The 26,290-nt window shown below is 39.4% G+C and overlaps 1 protein-coding gene across 3 annotated transcripts in view; it reads right to left on the bottom strand.

Moving 5' to 3' along the window:
• Positions 1-17,816, bottom strand: part of abcb5 (ATP binding cassette subfamily B member 5) — a 46,667-nt gene extending 28,851 nt beyond the window's left edge. The window contains exons 1-8 of one of the 3 annotated variants that reach the window (XM_031903298.1): positions 17,673-17,816; positions 4,268-4,380; positions 4,040-4,091; positions 3,215-3,365; positions 3,022-3,064; positions 1,387-1,578; positions 1,129-1,300; positions 73-197 (exon numbers count right to left, since the gene is read on the bottom strand). In XM_031903298.1, coding sequence (XP_031759158.1) covers positions 73-197; positions 1,129-1,300; positions 1,387-1,578; positions 3,022-3,064; positions 3,215-3,365; positions 4,040-4,091; positions 4,268-4,380; positions 17,673-17,801 — 977 coding nt within the window. In that variant the 5' untranslated portion in view covers positions 17,802-17,816. 3 annotated transcript variants of the gene reach the window in all.
• Positions 17,817-26,290: the final 8,474 nt, after the last annotated feature.

Genomic DNA, 26,290 nt, shown 5'->3' with positions numbered 1-26,290 from the left:
TGTGCTGTATTGTATTAGTAGGCTCACTAAATTGTGAACAGGCAAAATGCAGAGAAAAATACAAAAATTAACCTTTTAATTTCTTTTTCCTCTCCTCCAAATGCCACAACAGTCCTTATTGATGAAAGTACTTCTTGGGCCACTGCACCTGCTTTTGCATACGCTGCGAGTTCCTTAGTGGTTAGGGAAACCACTATCTAAAATTAAAGTAGGGTATTATAAGTACAACTAGAAATGAATGCATTGAAAACAATTATGATAATACAGATGCATCATGCTTTATGTGTATAAAAATATATATTTACCCCTCGATAAATACAAAGAATAAAAAAACAACAAATAAAGATACAGAGAGGATACACTGCAAAAAGGGATCCTTCTCACTGACTCTATGAAGAAAGTTGCTGGAGACACTTTTACAAAGCATAATCCTCTCTGTATCTTCTAAGAGTACTGTTTGTACTCGAAACGTTGGAGTTTTTTTCCTATAAACTTTTTTTCTTTTGCACCAAGTCCCTGAACGTGCGGTACTCTTTCTCTATTTATAACAATTGATCTTCGTCAGGTAAAAGCACTATACAGTATATGAAAATAAGGTCTTGAAATTGTTCGAGAGTCTGACTGAAATCTTGGCCTGTTACTACTTTTAAGCGTATTAAATAAAGTTTATCATTTTTATTATAGAAGTTCCCAGTGTGCACCCGCTAAAGGTATCTTTGATTTTGTCTTGCTGTAGCACCCAGGTCAAGTGGACCAATTGGGCATCCTGGAACTCTTTTAGTATATTTAGTTATAAATATACAGGGACAGATGAAGTAAGGATATCATCACCAAAGGTTCATTTGGAGAGAAAAAGGAGCAGCTTTTAATGAAAATAATACCCCTTGTCAACCAGTAAACATGGGGATGAATCCATTGTACTTGTAGAGGGAAGAAGAGATTCCATTAAATGGCTGCAAATACTGACAAATTATCAGCAAACTATGACACTGTGAAACAGCCAGCACTAAACAGTTTGATCTAGCCCCTAAACACATCTCAAAAAACAACCATGAGCCCTCACAGTCCTCTGACTTAAACATGACTGAAAATCTGTGGGTAGATCTCACCATTTTCTTACTTACTTACCCTTGAAAACATTGCTGATGCCAATGTTAGGACTGGGCTAGTAGCCAAGATGACAAGTGCAAGCTTCCACCCCTGGATTAATCCAATTAAAATGCCAGATACGCAGATTGTGGTATTTTGAAAAAAATGTGCCACTTTATCTCCAATTCCATCATTTATTTTATTGATGTTTCTGGAAGAAAATGGGAACATTAGGTAAGCATTAAGAGCTTAAATATTGTGTCTAAGTGTCCATACCAATTAGTCAAGTGCACTTACTCGGTGAGTCGGGTGTTGAGATCTCCAGATTTTGTGACATCGAACCAACCAATCTCTTGAGACAGCACAGAATGAAAGAAAGCTTTCCTCATTTTTCTTGTCTGTCTGGAAGCAGCTACAACCCAGCAGGAGACCTGGAGATATCCACAGAATAAAACGGCAAAACCCAGTCCTGCATAGTACAGTGAGAATCTGGGAAAAAAAGCAAGCAATCATACAAAATCTGTAAATAGGTACCACTGATTTTAATATATCAACAGAAACTGGTAAATATAGAGTTAGTACATTTTATTGGCTAATTTAGTAGGTAATAAATTACAGGCATGGTATAATATACTTAAAGTATGCATGTTACGATGTTCTAAATTAGCCAAAACAAGTATTGCCTACTCTGTATTTTCTGGTTTTGGTCTATGGCAAATGTGGTACAACTACCACAAACAGAAAAGCAATCTCAAGTTGGTCATACAAGAAATACCTGTCTGGCACCAAGTCATTTCTGTGTTAAGTATAGGAGGTTCATATGCTGCCCTAGAACACTCACAAAAACCCAGCTTCTCCACATGTCCTTGTCGTTAGGGTGTGATTCACCCCCTATATGCTCTAGATTAGCGGTCCCCAAACTACGGCCCGCGGGCCGCATCCAGCCCCCCAGTCCAATTTACCCGCCCCCCGCTGCGTCCTCCCACCTGGCAGTGGAGAGAGAGGACTCAGCGGGGAGCGGCACAGGGCTGAGAAGGACGAACCGGGGGAACTGGTACAGGTAGGACTCGCCGGGGGGAGGTTTGATGGTTGGCGGCGACGGGCGGGATATGAAAGAGGATGTGGGCCTGAATCACCAGCACCCCCCAACAGTCTGAGGGGCCCTTGGGTTAGAAGTTTGGGAACCCCTGCTATAGATATACAGTTTTCTCTTTGATCTGTGCCATTCATGTGTTATTTCAACAACAAGATCAACATGGCTTAGTGTTAAAAAACTGAGCTCACACAGGAATCAGAGCATTTGTAAAATATCCACCTTAAACAGGGAGGAAGGAAAACCCAAAAGTGATGGTTTGGCTTGATTGGTATGTGTATGTAAACAGGATTCCTGGTAAGTGATGCACAAAAGCCAGAATTTTGGGATTCTGGCAAATACAAAATCCTCCACTAATGTTTATCCACATTGCATTTGAGCAATTTTCCCTTCTAAATACCATGTGGAAAAAGTCCACATTGGGTTCAGATTCTTTTAAGGATTTTGTAATCCAAATCCGGCAAAAAAGTGCTAGGAATGGGCTAATCCTGTCTTTGGTGACTCCATAATATATAATGTACACAAAAGCTATGAATATTACTGTAAAATCCAGACCATGTCTAGTCTGGAATATAAGAGGCATTGTGTGGGAAAATATTTTGATTGCAATTCATAAATCACTATTGACAAGTTTATAGTTGAGGAACTGAACTTTCATTTGAAACATCAAAAATGGTTCTCAGTGAGTGGGGCTATTTGGAGAGGTTTAACTTGATGGACCTTTGTTTTTTGTCAACCCTAATTAACTATGTAACTATTTAAGTCAATAACATGAAGGCCAATTTTCAATTTATCTTTGCATAAAAATAAAAACAAGATAAAGAGTTTTCAAAACTTACTTTTGAATCTCTTCTTCTATTGGTTTAAACTTTGCACATGCCGCTGAAGATATAAAAATTAAAGATTCATTAACAGAAAACTTGTTCGCCACAGGTGAGAAATTATAAAAAAAAACTTCTTTTTGGGCTAAACCCCCTTAACTCAACAAATAAAACACTATGGTGCACACAGATACTAATACAGGGGTCTTACAGGAGTTCTGAAGAGATGAGTTGTGGCACAGGAAGCTGTCAGACATTTCCCCAAACACAACATTCATGAGGGGGTAACAGGAGCCACATCCAATTGCGCCCAGTGTTCCAATGATCATTAAGAAAATATCCAGCCAATCTGCAAACTGGAACTAGTAGGAGATAAAGGAGGAACACAGAAACAACGGAAAAGTAATGATTGAATGTATTTGTGAGTATTTGTCTGTCCCTGTTGTTCTGCTTTACCATTATTACAGTATAACACCTAACCCCTAAATATAACTTATACAAAGACTATTCTCTCTCTCTAGGAGGAGATTAGGATGCACCTGGTCATTGTTTGGTATAGTATGCTTTTTTTATGAGTTATGCTTTTGTTTATTTGAGCCAATAAATGTTATCGTTTTTATTCCACTGAAATCTTTGCTGTTTATTCTCATATTTGATTCAGGACTTATCAGTGGGATATGACTAATAGATTCCCTTTCTGAAACCCATTTACTATTTATTGAAAACATTCTGTATAAACTCGTTGCAGATAGTGCCCTGACCGGAATCAAAACTAGGACCCCAGGCAGCAATTCTAATCATTTTTCTACTACACTTCTATTTAAATAGTATGCACCGTTGGTGATTTTTTCCCCAAAGGGAAGTGGGAGTATTTAAATACACAATAATCACGTGAATATATTATATATATATATGAATTAATAATATATACCTGTATATGTATCTACCTAACTATCTATTTCTAGAAATCAAAGTGGTCCCTTCTTGCACAGGAAAATGTTATTTGAACAAGGTAAAAAACAATTGTGAGACTTACAATGCTGATTGGACCAATTATTTGTTCCTGTTTATTTTTTTCATTTTCTTTCCTTTAAACAGAAAATAATAAAGTAAGTATTAGTTGTGGGGATTTTTCTCTTACCCTCAGAGAAACATGAAACAGGTTATTACATATTGTTTAAACTTTGGTGCCTACCGTATTAAAAAAAGTGCATTTCCACACCCCAGGCAAACAATTCTATTCATATGTATTTTTGATACTTACGTTGTTTCATACTGTGCATTATCCAATAAAGTGTCTGTGTTTTTGGATGTATTGACTGCATACTCTGTGTCCATGTCTTCCTTTTTTTTATATTCATAGGCAGCCTGAAGGTCCTAGGTGGGGAAATTCATAGTTAAAATGACAGCATTTACAGTAAGCATGATAGTTAGTGCTTGATATCAAGTACAGGTATGGGATCCCTTATCCGGAAACCCGTTATCCAGAAAGTTCCAAATTATGGAAAGGCCATCTCCCATAGACTCCATTATAAGCAAATAATTCTAATTTTTAAAAATGTTTTTCTCTGTAATAATAAAACAGTACCTTGTACTTGATCCCAACTGAGATATAATTAATCCTTATTGGAGGCAAAATAAGCCTATTGGGTTTATTCAATATTTAAATTATTTTTAGCAGGCTTAGGGGGCCTATTCATCAATGTACGATTGAGTCCGAATACTAAAAGTTTTAGAACTGTGCATATTTTCTACGATAGTTTCATTAATTTCCGTTAAACCGAGTACGAACGTTTTGTTGTTCAGAAAGTTTTTTGCGCCGTTTACGATCGTTCGGATATGAAAATTTCAGAACTTTCTGATCGTACCACAATATTTTCCTACGACCACTATTAGCGCACATCAGAAATTATCGGATTTAATCCAAATTTTTCCTATCGTGCTTTTTAATGCTGAGAACCTGATATCAAGGGCCCAGCAACTGGAGAGGTGCCTCTTGGATGGCAGGATTTGGGCCATCAGTTAATCCATCCTTAAATACTGGTGAATTCTGGAGCTAGTGACCTCTGAAGGGGCCTACGTTAATTGCCACAGTAAATGTGTGCCTAAGGACTGCACATGTCCCAGCCTAGTTCCCTGCTGCCTGGGTAATGACTGGATCACATCTCTAATAGCACAGTGGACCTCATTTCACTCATTCATTCATTTCAATAGCTTTAGCCAAAACCAACATAGAAACGTTAATCTAGAATTCACCACAAAAATCCAACAATTGTGTCACAACTGGAACTCAGCCAGGCACTGGAACAGAACTACATGTGGCTGTCCATTCTATAAGTTTGCTGCCAGATGGAGCTTTCTGGTGCACATACAGTTGGAGCCAGTCCAGAATTAGCTCCAAATGCATGTGTGCAACAAAGCTGTGTCTGCCAGCAAATTGAAAGATGAGGATCCAAAGATATAGAAAATGGGGCCTGTGAACTCTGCATCTATATGTCAGGTTTACGTTTAGGGATGCTTTTCTCTCTCTCTCCTATAACCCACATTGAGGTCATTTTTAAAATTAACTCAAAATATATATAAGGGAGAGTTTTACAGTGCTTACAAATTAGCCTCTGTTAAATTACAGTGTTAAAAGCAGAACTAAAATCAATAAACTACATCCTCACATAAGTATTTTGTTTTGTCCAAATGAGACACCGTAGATGAATTGGAGCAATAGGTAAATTGCAATAGATCTAATAAATTAAGGCGCTTGGCTTTAATATGTCACATAACTACTCTTTGACTGCACTTCATAAAAAACTTTTGAGCAGCCAACGGTGGCCAATTCCCGGGAACTGTAACTGGCAACTTATGTCTTTGTTGTGGGGGCGGAACCCACTGCATACACGGGGAGGACATAGAGACTCCATAAGTGGCTTGAAGTGTCCTGCTCGGGACTGAACTCAGATCTCCAGTGCGCAAGGCTGCAGTGCTACGCCCCATACTATGTGTTACGTGAGAGTGAGGAGAAGGCCTCTAATGTTTTGGCTCACTCTCCCCATTGGTATCCTAATTGATTGCCAGTTCTGCGTCTAAACTATCCCAATAAGTTTCTCAATATAAACATTTATTAACCATTACATATATATATATATATATATATATATATATATATATATATATATATAAAGGAAAAAGATGCCGCACTCACAGGTCTTAATGCAAAAGTAAAGAAATTTTTTTTATTTGAACAGACTATATACACAAAATATTGGCTGGCCAGCTATCAGCAATGTAAGCTCTCTCATATAACTCACATAGTGGTCTTTTTGGCCTTTATAATAGCTGAAGCTTGAATAAGCTCTTGCACTTGTGCCAGGGTTGTAAATGTGCCCTATGGTGTCCTTTAAGACAAGACCTAAATATGGGCTGTACCAAGGCATATATCTAACTAATATTACATTATTTATACAGATATATGGACTTTTAATATACCTTTAATAGACCTTGCATTGTTTATATTACTGTACTAAAATAAGAAACTACCAATACATCTGATACAACTTGGGGTGGGTATAACTAGTGGGAGGCACTTCCAATTGTAAATTGGTGCTTTACTAGAATGTATGCATGCTTGAGGAAGGTCTTGTGATGCCTGCAATGTATTGGGGCCTATTTATCAAACTGTGTTAAGAAGAAAAATACACCACACGTCACCATCTGATTGCCAGGCACTGCCATAATAAAGGTGTAGGTACCAAGCCAAGAGATATTGTAATAAGATTATTGTTTTTAAACTTAAATGCAGTTTACTAATTAGTTGCTGCTATTATTATGCATGGTGCAAACTTTGTAGGGCTTATTTACAAATGCCGTTTCAAATTTGCCACAATTGTTGCACTTATTGACAACCCCCCTGAATTGAGAACAAGTGCACCTATTAACACTGGGGAACCTTGAAGGACAAGGAAAAGCCCAAGTCACAAACCCCCCTGAATGTTAGGCACCCCCAAGTGACTTTAATCGCTTACCTTGTACTCCGGACTGGTGCCCCTGTTAGGAGAAAACAGCACCAGCCCAGGGTACCTGTAGAGAGCACTTTCTTCTTCCTATTCGCTCCCTAGCCAATTCTCCCGGACAAACGCATGCGCAGTAGAGTGAAAAGCCGACTTCTCTGTTAAAGTTCCGCTATTCACTCTACTGCGCATGCGCGTGCAGCGATACAGGAAGTAGGAAGCGCTACAGGTACCCCGGGCTGGTGCTGTTCTCTCTGTACAGGGGCACCACCCCGGGGTAGAAGGTAAGCGATTAAAGTCACTTAGGCCTAACATGCCTAATGTTTTGCTTTTGTGTCCCCAAAAAAATCACCTGTGTTAAAGAACTAGTAACACCGAAAATAATTAAAATATAATGTACTGTTTATGTTTACTTCAGAAAGACTACTATAGTTTATATTAATAAGCTGCTGTGTAGCCAAAGAGGTTGCTATTCAAGCTGGAAAAAAAGGAGAAAAGGCACAGGTTACACAGCAGATAACAGATAAGCTCTGTAGAATACAATGGGAATCTACACAGCTCATCTGCTATGTAACATGCGCCTTTTCTCTTTTTTTTAATTTGTATGGCTGCCCCGTGGCTACACAGCAGCTTTGTTTATATAAACCATAGTAGGGTTTCTAAAGCAAACACACAACTTTTAAAAGTGCAGGGCAAATAGTACAGAATGTAATTACTCTTATACACTTTGGTGTTACTGTTCAGGGTGAAAACACACAAAGAGACAGTTATCAGTAAATGATCAGCATTGTCTATTTTAGTAGCCATGACAAGTAGCTGCTACTAGTAGCTCTGTCTGTCTTTACCCTGATGGTTGATGATTAAAATAAGTCTCAGGAAAGTTTCGCTGCACACAGGTCAGTGATTATGATTTAGGGTGAAGACTAATTGCAGCTAATTGTGGTGGCTACTAATATAGATCAAGATGGTCATAATAAATGGGGTAAGCTCCCCGACTGCATACGTATGTGTGTGCGGCTCCGTTACAGAAACAGTTCGATTGAGGACAAGGACCTGCCAGTCCTGCGGAAGGCTTGCACCAATATTGCAGTGAGTATAGTAGCGACAGGTGTGCGGCTTTAACAAGTGTGTTTGGCTACTAATATAGACAATGCTGATCATTCACTGTCTCTACGTGTTTTAGCAGAGGCAATTCTCAGTACTGTCTATAGCAGGGTATTTTCTGGTGTTTAGTAGCCATAAAAAAGTAGCTGCTACTAGTAGCTCTGTGTGTCTTCACCCTTAAAGGGGCAATTCACTTTCAAGTAACTTTTCAAGTGGTCTTCATTTTTTTATTTTCTATGGTTTTGTGCCTTTTTCCAGCTTTGAAATGAAAAAGCTGACCCCAGCAGCTAAGAAACTATTGCTCTGTGAGGCTACAAATGTATTGTTATTTATACTTTTTATTACTTGGCTTTCTATTTAGGCCCTCCTCTGTTCATATTTTGTCTCTTTTTCAAACCACTGCCTGGTTGCTAGGTTAAATTAGAACCTAGCAACCAGATAGCTGCTGAAATTACAAACTGAAAAGCTGCTAAACAAAAAGTTAAATAATTCAAATACCACAAATAATAAAAAATGAAGACCAATTGCCAGTTGTCTCAGAATAGCATTCTCTACATCATAGTTTAAGTTAATTTAAAGGTGAATAATCCCTTTATGGAATTACATGCATGGAGAGAGGTATTTCTATGGGTTAGGAACCCAAGATATGGCAGTCAGCCATATCCTGTACCACAATGCACAACCCTTTAAACCCCTGGGTTAGTTGTCCAGCTGAATTTGGCGAAGAAAAATCAGGCTAAAAATAATATTATGAACAAATGTGAAATCATTTTAAACAAAAATAATCCCAGCCTTCAGTTTTATTATGTAAGTTTTGAAGTGTGTGGGTTTGCAGCACTGTAACATAGTGATTTCTACTACAAGAAAGACAATCTCCCTGTACACAACCTCTTTGCTAGCAGGCTTACTGTATAAACACATGATACAGCAGTATGGCAGCGCTTACAGAACAGAATGGTAGAGACCCTGCAGATATGGATTGGCTCCCTACGTTACTTCAGCAGCCACAACATTATCCATGCAGTGTATTCATTCAGGATACAGGGACAGATTATCTGATTTACATTTGACTTCACACATCTTTCCTAAGAAAGGATAATGTGTAATGGGATCAGGCAATACAGTATAGAACAATACACTGCTGATCCCCACCCCCTCTTCCAACAGCATGAATAGCTAATAGCTTTTAACAATTCCGAGAGCTCCCTTCTCACAGTAATGTCCCGCTAAAGTTGGGCTTTATTATTTTATAACTGCAAACAGAACATGATTCGGGCCCCTTAGTGCCCTTTCTCATTGCTGGAGGCTATAACTCAGGCCGGCAAACACGCCTGGTGTGGATTGATACATCTGCTTTGATCTGTTATTTATACTAGAAAGCAAGTATGAATAACATAAATCATATCTCGGAAATGACGCAACAAAAACTGTTTGTGTTGAAACTCAATCCTTTATCCAATCTGGGAATCTGGGGGTTGTAGATTAACAGTATTAGGAAAGCATTAGCCTTCCCAAATCCACACTGTAATCACCACAAAAGTTCAGGAGTGCTATCCCTATGTATACCAGCTCATCTATGCATAATAACAAGGATAACTAACAGATACATAAAACTAAGGCAGTACACGTAAAAAAAATGGATTTTGCATAAACTGTGTTTTAAAGAGAACTTTGCATCCTTCTATATTTATATCTTCCCCTCCACCCCCCACCCCTCACACACACACACATACTGTACATACATGAGATTAGCACAAACCTCTCTGTCCGGTGCTGTATCAGGGACTGTGCCTGAGATCTATTGCTCAGCTGGAGTGTTTGGAGGAGGAGTGACTGCCGCTCTAGGGACAGTTCCTGGGCATTTGTTGCTGACAGTTAGCTGCTCCCTCCCCCATATAATTATCTCCTCCTTTTAGTAAAACAATGAGCAAATGGTTTGTTCTCTGGCTCACAACACAAACCACTGAGATTACAGATATCAACAACCCAGACGCTGGACCAATTAGTCTGATTCTCAACATTTTTAAGGAAACATTAATTTATTTTATCATAAATTTTCCTTCCAAGCTGGATAAAGGTTGATTACCTTTTACTGTAGTCTCAGGCACCAGTATTTTTCCCCCGGTGCAGCAGCCAACAGTAAACAAGGACAAAGTGAGCCATAAAAGTAAAGGTCGCATATAAAACAACTTTTGATTTTCACACTAAAACAAATACAGTAACCACAGCTGTTCATTTCCCATTTTACCCACAATGTTAATAAAAAAAGTTACATTTTATCTGAGGGTTGTTAAAGAGGATCTATGGTAAAAATGCAAATTTAATTAAAGCTTCCTCTCATGACATGAAAATTTCTAAATATAATCAGATAAAAATTCTATACCATTTTTTTAAATAATCCAGTTATTCACTATCACCCCCATTTAGAAACGTGTATTTCTTCATTCTTTCTTCATGCAGAAGTCAGGGTCAGATTTGATTGATCAGCAGGTCTAATAACCTTTTGGGGGGATCCTTTCCTAGCAGATGTATTAGAGCTTACTCAAATAACTCCAGCACAAGCTAAATTCAACAAAACAACTGACTCTGGCCCAAATCCCACATGTAGACAGAGAGAGTATTTGTCATAGACAGATGTTTTGAAAAAGTTTGCTCTACTACATCTTCTAGGCCAGGGATCCCCAACCTTTTATATCCGCGAGCCACATTTAAATGGAAAAAGAGTTGGGGAGCAACACAAGCATGAAAAGGTTCCTGGGGGTGCCAATAAGAGCTATAATTGGCTACTTAATAGCCCCTACATGGACTGGCAGCCTACAGAAGGCTCTGTTTGGCATTATCCTTTTATGCAACCAAAACTTGCCTCCTTACCAGAAATTCAAAAATAAGCACCTGCTTTGAGGCCACGGGGAGCAACATCCAATGGGTTGGTGAGCAACATGTTGCTCACGAGCCACTGGTTGGGGAACACTGTTCTAGGCAAAGGGTGCAACCCTTCCCCCCAAATGATGTATTAGACCTTACTGTCAATCACATTTTAACTTCAACTCCTGCTGAGAGGGAGATACTGAAGAGTAATCTCGTTATTTCAGGGTGAAGACACAAGGAGCTACATAGTAGCAGCTTTTTTTTTACGGATACGAATCTTCAGAAAATCCCCTGCCATAGACAATACTGAGAATTGCATCTGTTAAAACACATGTAGAGACAATTATTAGTAAATGATCAGCATTGTCTATTTTAGTAGCTGTGACAAGTAGCTGCTACTAGTAGCTCTGTGTGTCTTCACCCTCAGAAACAGCACAGATTTCTTATTTAAAGCAACAGTAACACCAAAATATGAAAGCGTATAAAAGTAATTAAATTATAATGCCCTCTACTGGTACAAAAAAAGGAGAAAAGGCACAGGTTACTTAGCAGATAACAGATAAAACACCATTATATTCTACAGAGCTTATCTGTTATTGGCTATGTAACCTGTGCCTTTTCTCCTTTTTTCCAGCTTGAATGGCTGCCCCCATGGCTACACAGTATCATATTTATATAAACTATAGTAGGGGTTCTGTAGCAAACACACAAGTTTTATCAGTGCAGGGCAACAGTACATTATATTTGTATTACTTTATTACTTTTTTGGTGTTACTGTTCCTTTAAGTCAGATGCAGCTTATATACATTTTTTATATTTCAAAAGTTTCTTATTTTGTCAAATGCAGCTTATATACATTTTTATTTTCACAATAGTTTCTCTTTAAACCCTGCAAAGAGCTGCATAAATGTGTTAGTGCCATATAAATAAAAGATAATAATAATATACCTTGTATACTGAATATGCCTAGAGAGAGCGTAATTTCTTGCATGTATCATTATTTTTGCTGGAGTCATGCTACACAGAATGCAGCGGAAAGCGATCATCAGTAAGTAAAAAGTAAATTATGCCATCCTTTTCTTAGGCAAAATGCAACTAGAATGAAAGCCCTTAAGCAGGTTTGAACCCATATCTTTTTGGGTATGTAAGCTTTTGTAATAATGGCACATTTAGTTATCTGTATATGTATGATATATCCATATCCAAAAGTTTTACATTTTCTAACTTGCAGTAGATAGTGGATAATTGTTTGCTATTGGCAGTAAGTTTGTATATCATTCCCCATAAGAATAATGCTCAGAAGGGCTCATTTACCAATGCGTCTACATGTGCTGGAGTGCTAAGGAGTGTTTAACTGCACCTCTCTGAGCCCATATAAAAACTCTTGAGGGTTTAGAAGTGGTTGGGACTGGTTGGGATGTTGGCACAAGGAAATGCAGGCAGGCATTACAAATAGGGCACCCCTTTGCGTCCTTCAGCACTCCCTAGTATAGAGAAACACCCCTACAATTGTCAGGGTTCAATAAGAATAATATGAATATATAATATGAATAAATGTATAACTACATTTTAGTCCTGCGTCAGGACTAAAACTTTTATTTACATAAAATTCAGTGTTTAGGCCGCGTATCTTCCTCAGAGACACAAATGGAATAAGTGCATTACCCTTTCTCTGTGAAAAAGAGGTGCCAAAATGCAAACTAGTCACATAGCAACAAAAGTAAACAACAATAGACCAACAGTGTAAATGAAAACATACAGTCAATATCCCATTGTTAAAAATAGATAAAAGGATTGGGTGAAACTTTTAAGACACAATGTATATTATTATCAAAAGATAAACACATTATATGGCTGTTCTACAGTATCAGGGAACCTGACAGCTTCCCTGTGGTTACATACTTAACAATAATCTCATAAAGATGGGACTATACAGCTATTTATTCTCAACAAAGCAATGTGAAACATGCCAAAAGCGACATTATATTTTTTCCAAATAGGGACAGAGAGAATGAGGCAATGCATTTTCCTAGTGGACCAAAGTGCTCAACTACAGGGCATAATCCAGCTGTCCTAGAAGCAGGCATTTAGAGGCAGTTCAATTATATAGCCAATCAGCAATATAACAATCCCTATTCACAACTCAATCAGACAAGGCTACCCATAACACAACACAGTAGGTAGGGGTGGCAAAACAAAGGTGCAGTAATAGCACCCACTGGTGGAGCATGGACCAGCAGCACAATCACCTCTTTGGTCAGATCGGCGCTGGTTATGGCAAAGTGTAACACTCTGCTAGGAACCAGATCCCCAACATACACTAGAGCATACCTTTCTGAGACATCTTCTGGTGCTGGACAGATATAGTGAAGCCAATTTTGAAGAGGAGCACCAGCCTGGGGTCTGAGGTAAGTCATTATATTCCTTTAAACCTTCCTAATGCCGCGAACCTTTAATACAGTTCCTCATGTTGTGGTGATCCCCAACCATAAAACTATTCCTAAAGCTGGCCATACACGTGGCGATCTCACGATGTTTCGTACGACCGTCGGTCGCACGAAACATCGTCAGATCCGCCACACACCATTCAGGGCTGAATCGGCAGGTAAGGAGGTAGAAACAATAGGATTTCTACCTCCTTCTGCCGATTCAGCTCTGAAGGGAGAATTTTGGTCAGGCGCCTTCTATGGCGCCCAATCAAAATTTTCTAACTTGGCCGATCGGCGAGCCGACCGATTTCAGCAGCTTCCTGCGATATCGGTCGGCTCGCTGACATGCCATACACGCACCGATTATCGTACGAAACGAGGTTTCGTACGATAATATCGGTGCGTGTATGGCCACCTTAAGACCATCGGAAAAATGTGTTTTCCAAAGGTCTTAGGCGACCCCTGACAAAGGGGTCCCGACCCACAGGTTGGGAACTGCTGCTTTAAACTGTACATCCCCTCTGCTTTAACAAGCAATAAATACAGAATTCAAGAGGATTTATATGAATGGACCTAGTAAAGAACAGTACAGAACTTTTGCTGGACTAAAGGGCTACCCTGTTAGGTTTCTTTCTAGCAAATCTACCAATTTACCTTCCCTGCCTCCTGGCCATTCATACCCACATTTTGTTATTTGCTTTGTTTTTTTTTTAGTGTTTTTATTGACTGTAGCCCTTACAACTATCTTTTATATGGTAATGAAGCTCTACAGCCTTCTTCAAGAAGGCAGAGTCTAGCCATCTGGTCATGATAACCTCCCCCTCTAGTGCAAAGACCCACTTTGTCCAGCAATGATATGCCACCTTTTCTATACTGACTTCAGTGGCTTACACAAGGTGGTGTAAAATAACGGTGTACATTGCAGCCATTACAGCACTTGGGTGGGGTAAAAGAAAATGCTTTTCTAAATACTAAGACTAGTCCTTATAAATGGATTATTTCCATCAGTGCCGGGCCCAGTTTAATTGGTGCCCAACACCTCAATCGCCCCCCTTCCCCCCCACAGCAAAGTGACAAGTGGTGGGGGGGGTCGGTTGCTTGGTTGCTAAGAAGCACATGGAGGTCAAGGGGGTGCATTAGTAGCAAAACGCGATGATAAAGAGCACATTGCATCCGTCGTGCATCCCATTGCCACTGAGGTAACTTTATCCAAACTAAAGGAAGGCAGAAAAGGTACATGCTTGGTGCCTCCTCTCTGTTGTGCCCTAGGCGTCTCTTCTGCTTACCCCTAATGCCGACACTGATTTCTATGTTCATGAACACATCATAAAATCACAGCTCTGCAAATACACCATTTATCTTAACCACCTTTTTAATGCATAAATAATTTTAAATAGCTTTATAAAAAGGCCCTGTGTGTACCGTGACGTGACCTAAGGCAGGTTTTTTTAATAGCTAGAATAAACAAGCTGAGATCAGATGCCTTTAATGAGAAGTTCTTGACTCATAAGCTTAGTAATCCTTCTCTGAAAGCTTACAGAATCACTTGTCCTAATGGTATAGTGGGACACAGAACTTTAAACCATATTCAAGGTGTCTTGTTATATATAAAGAGGTATTCTTTCTATGTTCTGTATGTATATATTCTATAATATACAGTATTATATAGGTCTTCTATAATCCAGATAAAACAAACCCTATAGAATCCACAGCACTGCCAAGATGGCACTTTTATGCTGATACTGTAGATACTATGTTACCCGGCATGTACTGGTTTAAATGAGGTTGTGATCAGGTCCTGCTGTTCCGCCTCTAACCAGAACTAGCTTTGTCAGATAGGAACATATCGGTCAACATGACCCAAGTAAGACTGAAAAACAGCCAAGGAAAGTGCATTTAAGGATTATACCATGTGACACAGGAATCAACTTAGTCATTCAGAAAACTGATGATTACTGTTTACAATAAACAGTGTGACTAAAATGCAAGGCACCAGAGATCATCTGCAAAATCCGGCCAGAGGATATATTGTTTTTTTTAGGATATTAGTTCTTCTGCATATATAAACCAAATAGATATCTGGAATTCACAGGCATCTCTGCAGGGCAGACACTCTCCACAGTGGCACCGGTCACCTCCTGGTTATCTATAAGCTTGTCAGGGAACAGGATGGGCTCTCTGTACAGCTGGAGCTCTAGGCCTAACCATGGCTGGACTCAACACTGCTGCAAAGGGACTCTTTTTAACTTCTTGTCCACCTCCAAACCCTGGCTCTCCCCAGGCCCTCCTCTTTTCCCAGGTGTCCATTGGGACTGGCCTTTCTTCTGCCTCCCAGCCAATCAGTTCATTCCCCCGCCTGTAACCAGGCTGGATGATGTCACAGGCAGAACAGGAGCAGGGTTCTCTGATCCCCTACACTTCAATAAAAACTTTCCACCTTGTGATCAAAAATGACCAGCAATCTTTGGATAAGCATGAATATAGATGGAAACATCACTGGGGCAGAAAAAGCTGCCATTAAATCTTTGAGAGACAATTAAATATTATCATTAAGAATTCTGATGGGGGGGGGTGTTAATGGACTGTAGCGACTATCATACTGAATTACTTGCTATTGATGAATACTGAAAAGTTGTTAATTAATCCAAGGGAACAATTCAAGAGAGAAATCTCTAGTCATTTGACTATTGCAGGCCAAGGTTGGATTACTCATAATATGGTAACTTTCTTTTATTCTAGAATGCCCAGAGGTGCCAATTATTTATTCATTGCCTAAGATTCAGAAATATTTGATAAGAGTCAAAAGGCTGTCTGAATAAACAGGTTGCACAATATGTTGATTACTTAATACAACCCTGCATCAGGCATATTAGCAGCTACCTAGAAGGCACTGGTGATTTTTCAAAAGAGGTGCATAGTATTAATATACCTGTTTATGTGTTTCTAGTGGTGACAATGCATGCACAAATCCTGTACACATGTATCCCACATGCAGATGGCTTATTGGCAGTGAGAAATTTGATTACCAATTATCCATAATACGAAGACCTTCCAGTAGAGACCATTTTTTTACCATTGTTGGAGTTCATATTGCATAGAAACTATTTCAAATTTGAAAATCAAGCTAAACCACAAATTCAAACTAAATTACAATGCAAAACAAATCCAACTGCTGGATGCAGTTGCTCTAAAGCACTGGGAGATTATTACATCTGATGAACAGCTGGCCGCTGGTGATTAGTAAAACATGTAACTTCACCAGAGCATGGAATTTAAAGGAACAGGTCAAGCAATCAGATCCAGCAAGCAAATGCAGCAAATCCCCCACATTACACTCCCTAACACCAGGTATATAAAGGCACTGTCTGCATTTGATGATATTACTGGCACGTCTGGGCTCCTTATTCATTTTCTGTAATTATTATACAGGTATAGGACCCATTATCCAGAATGCTCGGGACCAAGGGTATTCCGGATAAGGGGTATTCCGTAATTTGGACCTTCATACCTTAAGTCTACTAAAAAATCAATTAAACATTAATTAAACCCAATAGGATTGTTTTGCATCCAATAAGAATTAATTATATCTTAGTTGGGATCAAATACAAGGTACCGTTTTATTATTATAGAGAAAAAGGAAATCAATTTTAAAAATCCTAATTATTTGATTATAATGGAGTCTATGGGAGACAGGCTTTCCGTAATTCGGAGCTTTCTGGATAATGGGTTTCCGGATAAGGGGTCCGATACCTGTACTGGCATTTTTTGGTAATTATGGCCGAAGCAGAAGTGGCCTGTAATTTTCAGCAATGTGCTATGCTGCCCAAGCTTCACTTTTGCTTTAGAAGCATTTTTGGTTGAGATGGCCCTGCTTGAACGTGATTATAGTGCAGGATGGCCTGCAGCAACAGTCAGGGAGTTAGGTGCTTATATATTGGTGCCAGACAGCATGTATATAACCAGTGTGCATGTCAGTCTGATGAATTATCAGTTCCTGGGCTGACCTTCTGGCTGAACAGACATGACACCCGAGTGCGACCCAATCTGCAGGCTATTTATATATAAACTTTCAGAGAATCCTAGGTGGATTCAAAACACAGTAATGAATGAAGCCAGCAGTACTCACTGATCACACTGCTGAGCCAGTTGCTACCAAGACATATACTAAATGAAGTTTAGCCCTTAAGAAGTTTTAGGAAAACTGTATCACGTTTTAGCAGGGTGACAACTAGACACCAAAAGGAATAAAAAAATAACAAAGCATTACCTCTGAGCTGTGGTGGTTGGCAGAGATTCTCTGACGCTCCTTTCCTGCATCCGGAGTTAATAAAGGAAGTGAAAGTGATATTTGGTCAGAGCACAAGGAGAGAACGGAGCAGGCATAAAGCAAGACCATGTACAACTGAGGTTATGTGGGGATGCTCCATACTCTGTACTGCAGAACACGTGCACAATAGGGAACGCCTCTTATAGATGATAGGATAATATTTCTGCCTTCTGTTGCTGCACACTTACAGCCAACTACTGTGCCAGCTGCCATACTGTAAGCCTCAGGGGCACTGTTAGGGCACCATGCCCGCAACCTGAGATGATGATGAGTGACTATACAAATCCCTTAGCCTTGCACACTAGGAAAATTCTACATCTCCATCCAATGTTCCCATGGAAAAACAGTATTTACTAGGAATGTGTTTCTAACATATTGTGTGTAAATTTCAAGGAACCTCACTTTCATCAAGGTGTATGTAAATACATGCATTAGCCTCAGCCTAAAAGCTATGCAGTAGTGACAAATATTTGCATATATATATATCTATATTTGCATATACAAATATATATATATATATATATACACAGGTATGGGACCCGCTATCCAGAATGCTCGGCACCTGGGGTTTTCCGGATAAGGGGTCTTTCCGTAATTTGGATCTCCTACCTTAAGTCTATTAAAAAAATATTTAAACAGTATTTAAACCCAATAGGATTGTTTTGCCTCCAATAAGGATTAATTATATCTTTGTTGGGATCAGTTACCAGGTACTGTTTTATTATTACAGAGAAAAAGGAAATCATGTTGAAGAATTGGAATTATTTGCTTATAATGGAGTCTATGGGAGATGGCCTTTCTGCAGTTCTGGATAATGGGTTTCTGGATAAGGGGTACAATACCTGTATGTATATATATATATATATATATATATATATATATATATACATACATACAAACAACATGAAAACAAAAACGTAACTGTTTTCAATAATGACTATTCAAAGACCGATTTTAATACAATGGGAAAAAAACAAAATATAAAACTTAGGGGGGGATGTCATCTTCCTACTACTCTGCATGTTGGAATGGAGTTCAGTAGCAGTTTTTTTGCACTAAATGCTACAAAACAGTTCATATAGCCCAAAAGGATTTATTGATTTAAACACATATTAAACAAAATATGTCCGCCAAGTTGGAAATCTCATGTACTTTCAATGAAATACATTCTGGCCCAGGGTAGTATTCTAGTTAGTGCCACCACTTTCTTTCCTTTCCCAGGCACTGTGACTTACCTGAGCTGTGCGCATATAAGTAAAGATGACTCAATAAAATACTACTTCGCAGCACGTGCTGAAGTACCACCTGGCATCTCAAGTAACTGAGATTATAATCAATGCGGAATGCCTAACAAATTGGCACCCCCAGCGATTAACCCTTTCAGTATCTCATGCCCATTTCCAGCAGTCACATTCTACTTTATGGTTGCAAATAAAGTTTGATATTTATATTTAAAACAATGTACCGTGCCACAAATCTATCAGATGTTTCTGTACTTTACAACACAGTAGCCTGAAGTGAGTCTGATGGGATTAAATCGCATTGAACTTAAAATATGAAAGCAAAACAAATGAATATTAATACAACAAAGCACAGAAAGGTATAAGGAAGGTGAAACAGAAGAAAAAAGAAGGGAAGGACAGCATGGAGTGACAGGAGAGACAGAGGGAGAGTCAGTTGGTGGGTGACATGTATGCTGTACTGTACATGGTATGCTGACCTTTAGTGATGAGCGAATCTTTTCGCCAGGCATGGATTCAGAGCAAATTTACGCATTTCGCCATTGGTGAATTGTTTCGTAAAAATTCAGTGTGTAAAAATTTGTCGCATGTAAAATTCTTTTGTTGCGCGTCAAATTGGGTGCAAATTGGGTTGACAAAAAAGATGCAGGCGACAAAAAAATAGCGCTAAAAATGTTCTCAGTTTTACGAGTTTTCTTGCCGTTTCACAAATTTTATGGCGAAGCGAAACGGGACAGATTCGCTCATCACTACTGACCTGTCCCATAGGCCTTGTTTTAATACACATGCCAAAACAAGAAGGCCAATATATTTTAAGCCATAATGTATTTCATTACAAGCAGATTTCTTCTCACATTTAGATCTAATGTCACAAACACAATTAAACCATTTATAATTAAAAACATGTTCATGCCAAAATAGACCCATGATAGTTAAAAAAGGGTCACTATATTAAATGGCATCATAAATATAGAATTACATATTTGCTCCACTTAATAAGGTATCAAATGTTTTTATTTACAAGTAAGGTAAAATCCCAACACTCTTTCTTGCTTTCTTCAGTTTTAACCCATAGCAACCAATTAGCCTTCTATGAATGAGTGGATATTGGCCGCTTTGGCTGCACTTTGTATTTCATCCATAGACACAGTGCGGGAGTTGTCACCATAAGCGATATTTTCAGCAATGCTGCAGTCAAACAGGGACACAATTCCCATTTGAGAACAAAGCATTTGGCATCCACATCATCAAACAGCTGCATACAGGAGAATGACAGGTTAGCAGCACACTAACACCATACAGCATGTTATCCAGCATATTACTTGCCCTGCTAAATTAACTGTACAATTCTCATCACTGAGAGATGTAATTAAAGAACATAGAGCAGGAATTTGTCCTGTGTCCCCAACACTAATGGGTTACAGTACTGGGGCACCAGGGGCCCACCAATAATTAGCAACCCTTTCATTTTTGTTTTTCTGGGTACCCCAGGATTGAGAGTCTGATTATCCAACTTTTTTGTTTAATATAGTCAAGGACAGTAGGCATTGTACTTGTTTTTTTTTTTAAATAATTTGCTTAGGCTAGAAGACTCGGTTTTACTAAAGCCTATGGGAAATATTTTATACAATGTGGCATCTTCCACAGATACATACAAGGATACTATGTGTGTAGTGTGCAGGCCAAACCTCTCTGTACTGTTAACAGCCCAAATTATCTGGTTATTCAGCTAAAGTATCTAAATCCTATCTAATGCATTAGTCTTTTCTCTCCCATGACCAATGTGTTAATTCTGCATGAGACACACACACCCTGCCAGCCCAGTCCAATTAGCAGCCCTCTAAATACCCCTGCTTAGGTGGGGCAGTATATCTGGCCTGCCTTTTCCCTGCCCCAATCATCCTCCTGCTAAATTAACATTTGTTTTTTAAGAAACACATCTCACAAACTTTTTAACTTTAGGGGAAAAAAATAGGAATACAGATGGTAATAAAAGTAAGAACTGGATATGTTAGTAAACCGTTAATGCTCTAATACCACACAGATGAGTTGAAAATGTATTTGCTCAGCCATTTTATTTTACTGCCACTGAACTATTTCATCTCTTATTCCACTAACTTTCACATATGCAGGTTATTTCATAAGACCCTCAGTTGTCTCCTTCTCATGCTCCTAATCTCTTCTGCACCCCTTCCCTCAATTCATCAGCCTGTGCCGTCCCGACCCGTTTGCATTCCCCTAGTTCATATGCCTCTGTATAGCATCTTATATAAGTGCACATGGGCCCGATTCACTAAAGTCCGAAATAAGGAGTGCTATTTATAGCATGCGTTAAAAATCTTATCACTTCTTATTTTTCGCTCGATTCACTAAAAGGACACTTGTCAAAATTAAGAAGCGATGTTCTTGCCGTTATTTATCTTGCGTCGACATATTTTCAAGCAATATATTACGCAGCGCACAACATATTACGCAGCGTGCGATATTTTATGCAGAGCGCAATATATTACCCACGTAACCATTACTTTCTGAAGACTACCGTTCTGAAAATTTTGCGCTCTGCGTAAAATATTGCGTGCTGCGTAATATATTGCTTGAAAATATGTCGACGCAAGATAAATAACGCCAAAAACATCGCTTCTTAATAATGACAAGTGTCCTTTTAGTGAATCGAGCGAAAAATAAGAAATGATAAGATTTTTAACGCATGCTATAAATAGCACTCCTTATTTCGGACTTTAGTGAATCGGGCCCCATGTCTCTAAAGTTTTCTGTTTTGTTTTTTTACTGCGCTCTGTGAACTCAACAGCTAAAAACTTTAGAGACATGCACTTAGATGATCTCCTTATTGTTTTAAACTTGTAGGCTTTATTATGTCTTATTAAGTTACCCAAGGGAAAACTTTGGCCACAGAGGCTGGCCTGGAGCCCAGCAGGACCGGGCCCACTGGCATTTTACCTGGTGTCACCGTGGGTCAGTCTGACCCTGGTTATTTAATAACCAGTGCAACGTTTCCTCACTTTCTATTAACCCATAGTAACCAATCAAAAGGTATAACATCTTGCATGATAATTTCAGTTTTCCCTTTGATAAAGGCCATTGAAAAGGTTAATAGTCTGCATTTTAAATCTGTTTTGTTGCAGTGGGTTAATAGGCCTGGGGCAAAATACTCCAGTTTTATGACCTTATCTGTTTAAAAATGCCAGGTAGAGTTTTGCAGTAACCTTGTGAGCCTGTTAGTTATTCGGTGATACATATCTAAATACTGTGTTAAATGCAGTGTCTGCATCCCTTGAAAAATTTACACCAAAAAATGAAAGCTAATAAAAGTAATTCCAATATAAAGTACTGCTGGCCTGTACTGGTACAAACTGAATGAAACATTACAGAATTCTAAAGATCCAGAGAAGTAATCCTATTTAAAAGAAAAAATGATGTTTAAAAGAAATTTAGTGATTTAGAGAAAATAAGTATTTTGTACAAATGCTGTATGTACTATTTGCTAACATGCAAGAAAAGGAGCATTTTATTGAATTAAAGGTAAACTATTGAACGTATTTAAAGTTTATTTCAACTTACTTAAGGGTGCCTCTTTAATTCCTCTTTCATGAGAAACCTATGTGTGCATGAGAAATGCTACACACTTACTAGTGTGAAACGATTATATAGTTGTCCACATTTAGTAATGTTAACCTTTCAGATCAGGAAGCAGAAATACCATCTGTCAATTCTTTGCAATTTTGGACCTATGGTTAATTTCTAAAATGATTAATTTAAAAACATATGTAGGGATCCATAGGGTTAACTAGTCCCTATGGCTTTAAACCCTGCAGCTTCCTGGTTTTGTGCTGTTACTGGGCAAAGACCCATGTATCAGTTTTGAGTTCATATGTGTGATTATTGGTTCACAGGGAGACCACTCCCTTGGCACTCTGATATAGTGTTTAGCAGGGGGGTGGGTCTGCCTCTTTGGCTGCCTGTGTTCTGAGAGAGAGGAGCATTGAGCCTGGAGGGAGAAGACTAGGCCTCCAGTAAAGCCATGTGCCCCAGAGTGTGTCAGCCACTCTGGTGAAGTCGGGGACAGGGACCCCGTGAATGAGGACCAGTTAGATAGCAAGTTTTGTGGAGCACTTTCTAGGAAAGTGAGATAGTGAGGGAAGAGAGCACGAGCAGTTTGGCTCAGAGGAAAGTAGCTGTGGGAGTACCCTTCCAGACAGGCACTGTTGCCTTAGTGTAGGGCCACGGTTTAGACCTAGGAGGCAGGTAGTTTGAACCCTGATCCAAAGTTGCCGTGGGGCCTGAGGAGTGTGGTATCCAGCTGACTGTTCCACAGAGTGAGCAACTGAACCGGTGGCACTGATCCTGCCTGGCTCAAGGGGAGTTGGGAGGAGCGGGTGTGCCCCCTCTCTGTGTTGTCCTCAGAGAAAGCTATGCTAACTGATGTGTGTGAGTATATTGCATAACCCTGCAAGTTGCTTGTTGCTGAAAATAAACCAGTTCTACTGTTAAACTGCAAGAACCTTCTGGCGCCCATTTGTTATTCTGCACTGCACACAGCTACAGTGGGTTGTAGTTGCACTACACCATAGCTCCGTTTGGTTACTTCCACATAGCGAAGGCCCATCCTGAAGGATTGAGTCACGTGTACCCCATGCTCAAGGCCTATCTAGCCGTGCTGTTGGCTTGTTACAGCCAAGAAAGGGTTACACATACATCTCCGTCTCCTAAAGGTGGGATTATGGGTTGATTGAACCCATTTATAATCTTCATATTCATATTTCTCTGACCATAAAGCCAGTGAGCTATGGAAAGAGTGTATCCTTAGTTCATTATGCCATCAAGATATTTGTACCATGTTCTCTGCATCTGATTATTAAAGCCCCTCACAAATGGGAGGTTCCTGCAGGCCTCATATTCCAAATACCATATATTTTTAAGGGCCTATATTGCAATAAATTGAGCTTTATCTGTTATTTGTTAGGGTCTCTGCTGGGTGCTAAATGAAACATGAAGGGAGCCCAATGACCCGAATAAAATGTTAGGGAAGCAGGGCATGACTATGCTAGGAGGAAAAGCCACCCCCCTTTTCACCCCCTCCCACCACAGGATATTACAGTTGGTACAGGCAGGGCAAAGGAAAAGGCAGGACCCTCCCCGGATGTGAACTCACAGCATTCCGGCGGGAGAAGGAGCAGGATCAACAGCATCCCTCCCTCCCTCCCTATTAAATAGGAGTCCAGTAGTCGCAGTTGCGGGGGTGGGGTTGACTTTGAGCCCCAGAGGAAATTAAAAAGTTGCAGTTGGAAAATGAGTGGGTAACTGGGTAGGCCTGGGGTCCTCAGGGAGATGGATAATCCTAGAATGGGACTGGGATAATAGACAGGACACAGGCTCCGGGCCTGGGCTCAGGGTCAGACCTCCTTAGAGGTATACGTAAGTTGACTGCTGTTTTAATGTTTGGACTTACAAACAGTTTAATACAAGTTATAGTTGTTTACATATATATATTTACTGATTTATATTAAATTTTACATTAAACAACTGCGGCCTTCTCTCCCCAAACTAAGTTGTGTTTTATTTCGGTGCCAAGGGGAGGGAAAAGGGGGCACGACAGGCTCGACGCTGCATTAGTCATGAAACGTGCTATGTCTTTTAACCATAATTCCATATTTAATCACTACAAAATACTTTGCATCAGTCACAAAAATACACAACAGAATGCTGGTAGGCATTGGGTTGGCAGTTGGGTATACCAGGGGTGGAATATATCAGATGCATTTACAGCACAGAGGGTCACAGAATGGAGCAGGAGTTGGACATGTGGTTAATACTGTGCCTGAGTGTACAGACTGTGCCAGCTATCTCATCTAGAACCTGTAAATATCTGGGCCAACCCAATGTAGCTGAAGTTTACCATCAGGCAAATTTTATGGACATGAGCTGCCACATCCTGTATGTTTAAGGTTACAAGAGGAAGAGAAAGTGACTGGAAAAGGTTCTGGTGGCACTTTTTCCATTTACACGATAATGAATTTAATACCCTGAAATGGTTGCTGATGCCAGGCATGCAAAAGGCTGAACTAAAGTAAACTGTTTAATATCTCTCTATCTATCCCTAGCAAGGTTTGGGTGGCCCACCCGGTTAACTCAGCGGCATCTCTCTGTCTGAAGATGTTATCAGGCCCAAACAGGGAGTGCACAGCTAATGCGCTGCCTTATAAAGGTTCTACTGGTGGATTTGGCACCACCTTCTGGCTGTTCCTACACACAGCTTTAACTATTAACATTAATAAAATCAATTCTTTATTTTACTTCTTTACAGGCACACTAAGCAGAATTCGAGCCAACGCAATGACATAACCATCATATCTTAAAGCGTAGGGGCGGATTGTCAGATGGCACTTATTCGCAAAGTGAAATGTGTGCTTAGCATAACTTACTGGTTTCTGCCCCTGCTGACTGAAGCTGTTGATTGTTTTCTTTTAAACAAGGCAAAAAGGTAACTGGAGGCAGATCTGGCCTTAGTGTAGGCAGGTGCAAGGGTTAATACGTTTCTCAGTATCATGGCTCCATATATTATGATGCTATAAACACTGTGGAGGTACATACTACAGAAACTACTTGTACCAAAATCTAGTTATTATGCAGTGCTGCTTACTTGGGGCACTTCACAGCTACTTCACACAGCTATATTAAAGATTAATTGTTAAGTGTTAAATACACAAAAAGTCAGAGGTCCCTGCCACACAGAGCCTACAGCCTTAGTGGGTATACAGTGTATATACACAACTATATATTTATAGATTCACATACACACACATATGCAATTAACCGTAGCCCTGTCTGTCCTATTAGTTGCATGTATGAGTAATCATATGACAGCGCTAATAGGAAGGAAGAATCTAGAGACCACCATGCACATGTAGGTTAAAGGGGCTTCTCCATTTAAACTTCAGCAGTCAGGGCAATATGTTTGCAGCATATTCATCCAGGATACAGGGAAAGATACTTTAATTCACTCATGTACTGCCTAAATCTTTCCAATGAAAGTATATTATGTAATATGATCTTACACAGGAAACACATTTTAGATCAATACTCAAATATATTTCCAAATTAATCCACATTCCCTTCTCTTACAAAAGCATGTAAGAATAACTTCATATATTGGAAATTATACCAAAAAAATGCAGAGGAAGTCCCTGCGATCTAATACATACAGAGTAATGATTCTTTATGTAATATTTGCCTATGCATGCTTCTATCGAATGCTCCGCAGCCTGTGGGTATATGCATACCTCCCAACATTTTGAATAT

The sequence above is a fragment of the Xenopus tropicalis genome, chromosome 6, assembly GCF_000004195.4.
Source record: "Xenopus tropicalis strain Nigerian chromosome 6, UCB_Xtro_10.0, whole genome shotgun sequence".
Taxonomy (NCBI): Eukaryota; Metazoa; Chordata; class Amphibia; order Anura; family Pipidae; genus Xenopus; species Xenopus tropicalis.
This window is presented reverse-complemented; position numbering and strand designations above follow the sequence as displayed.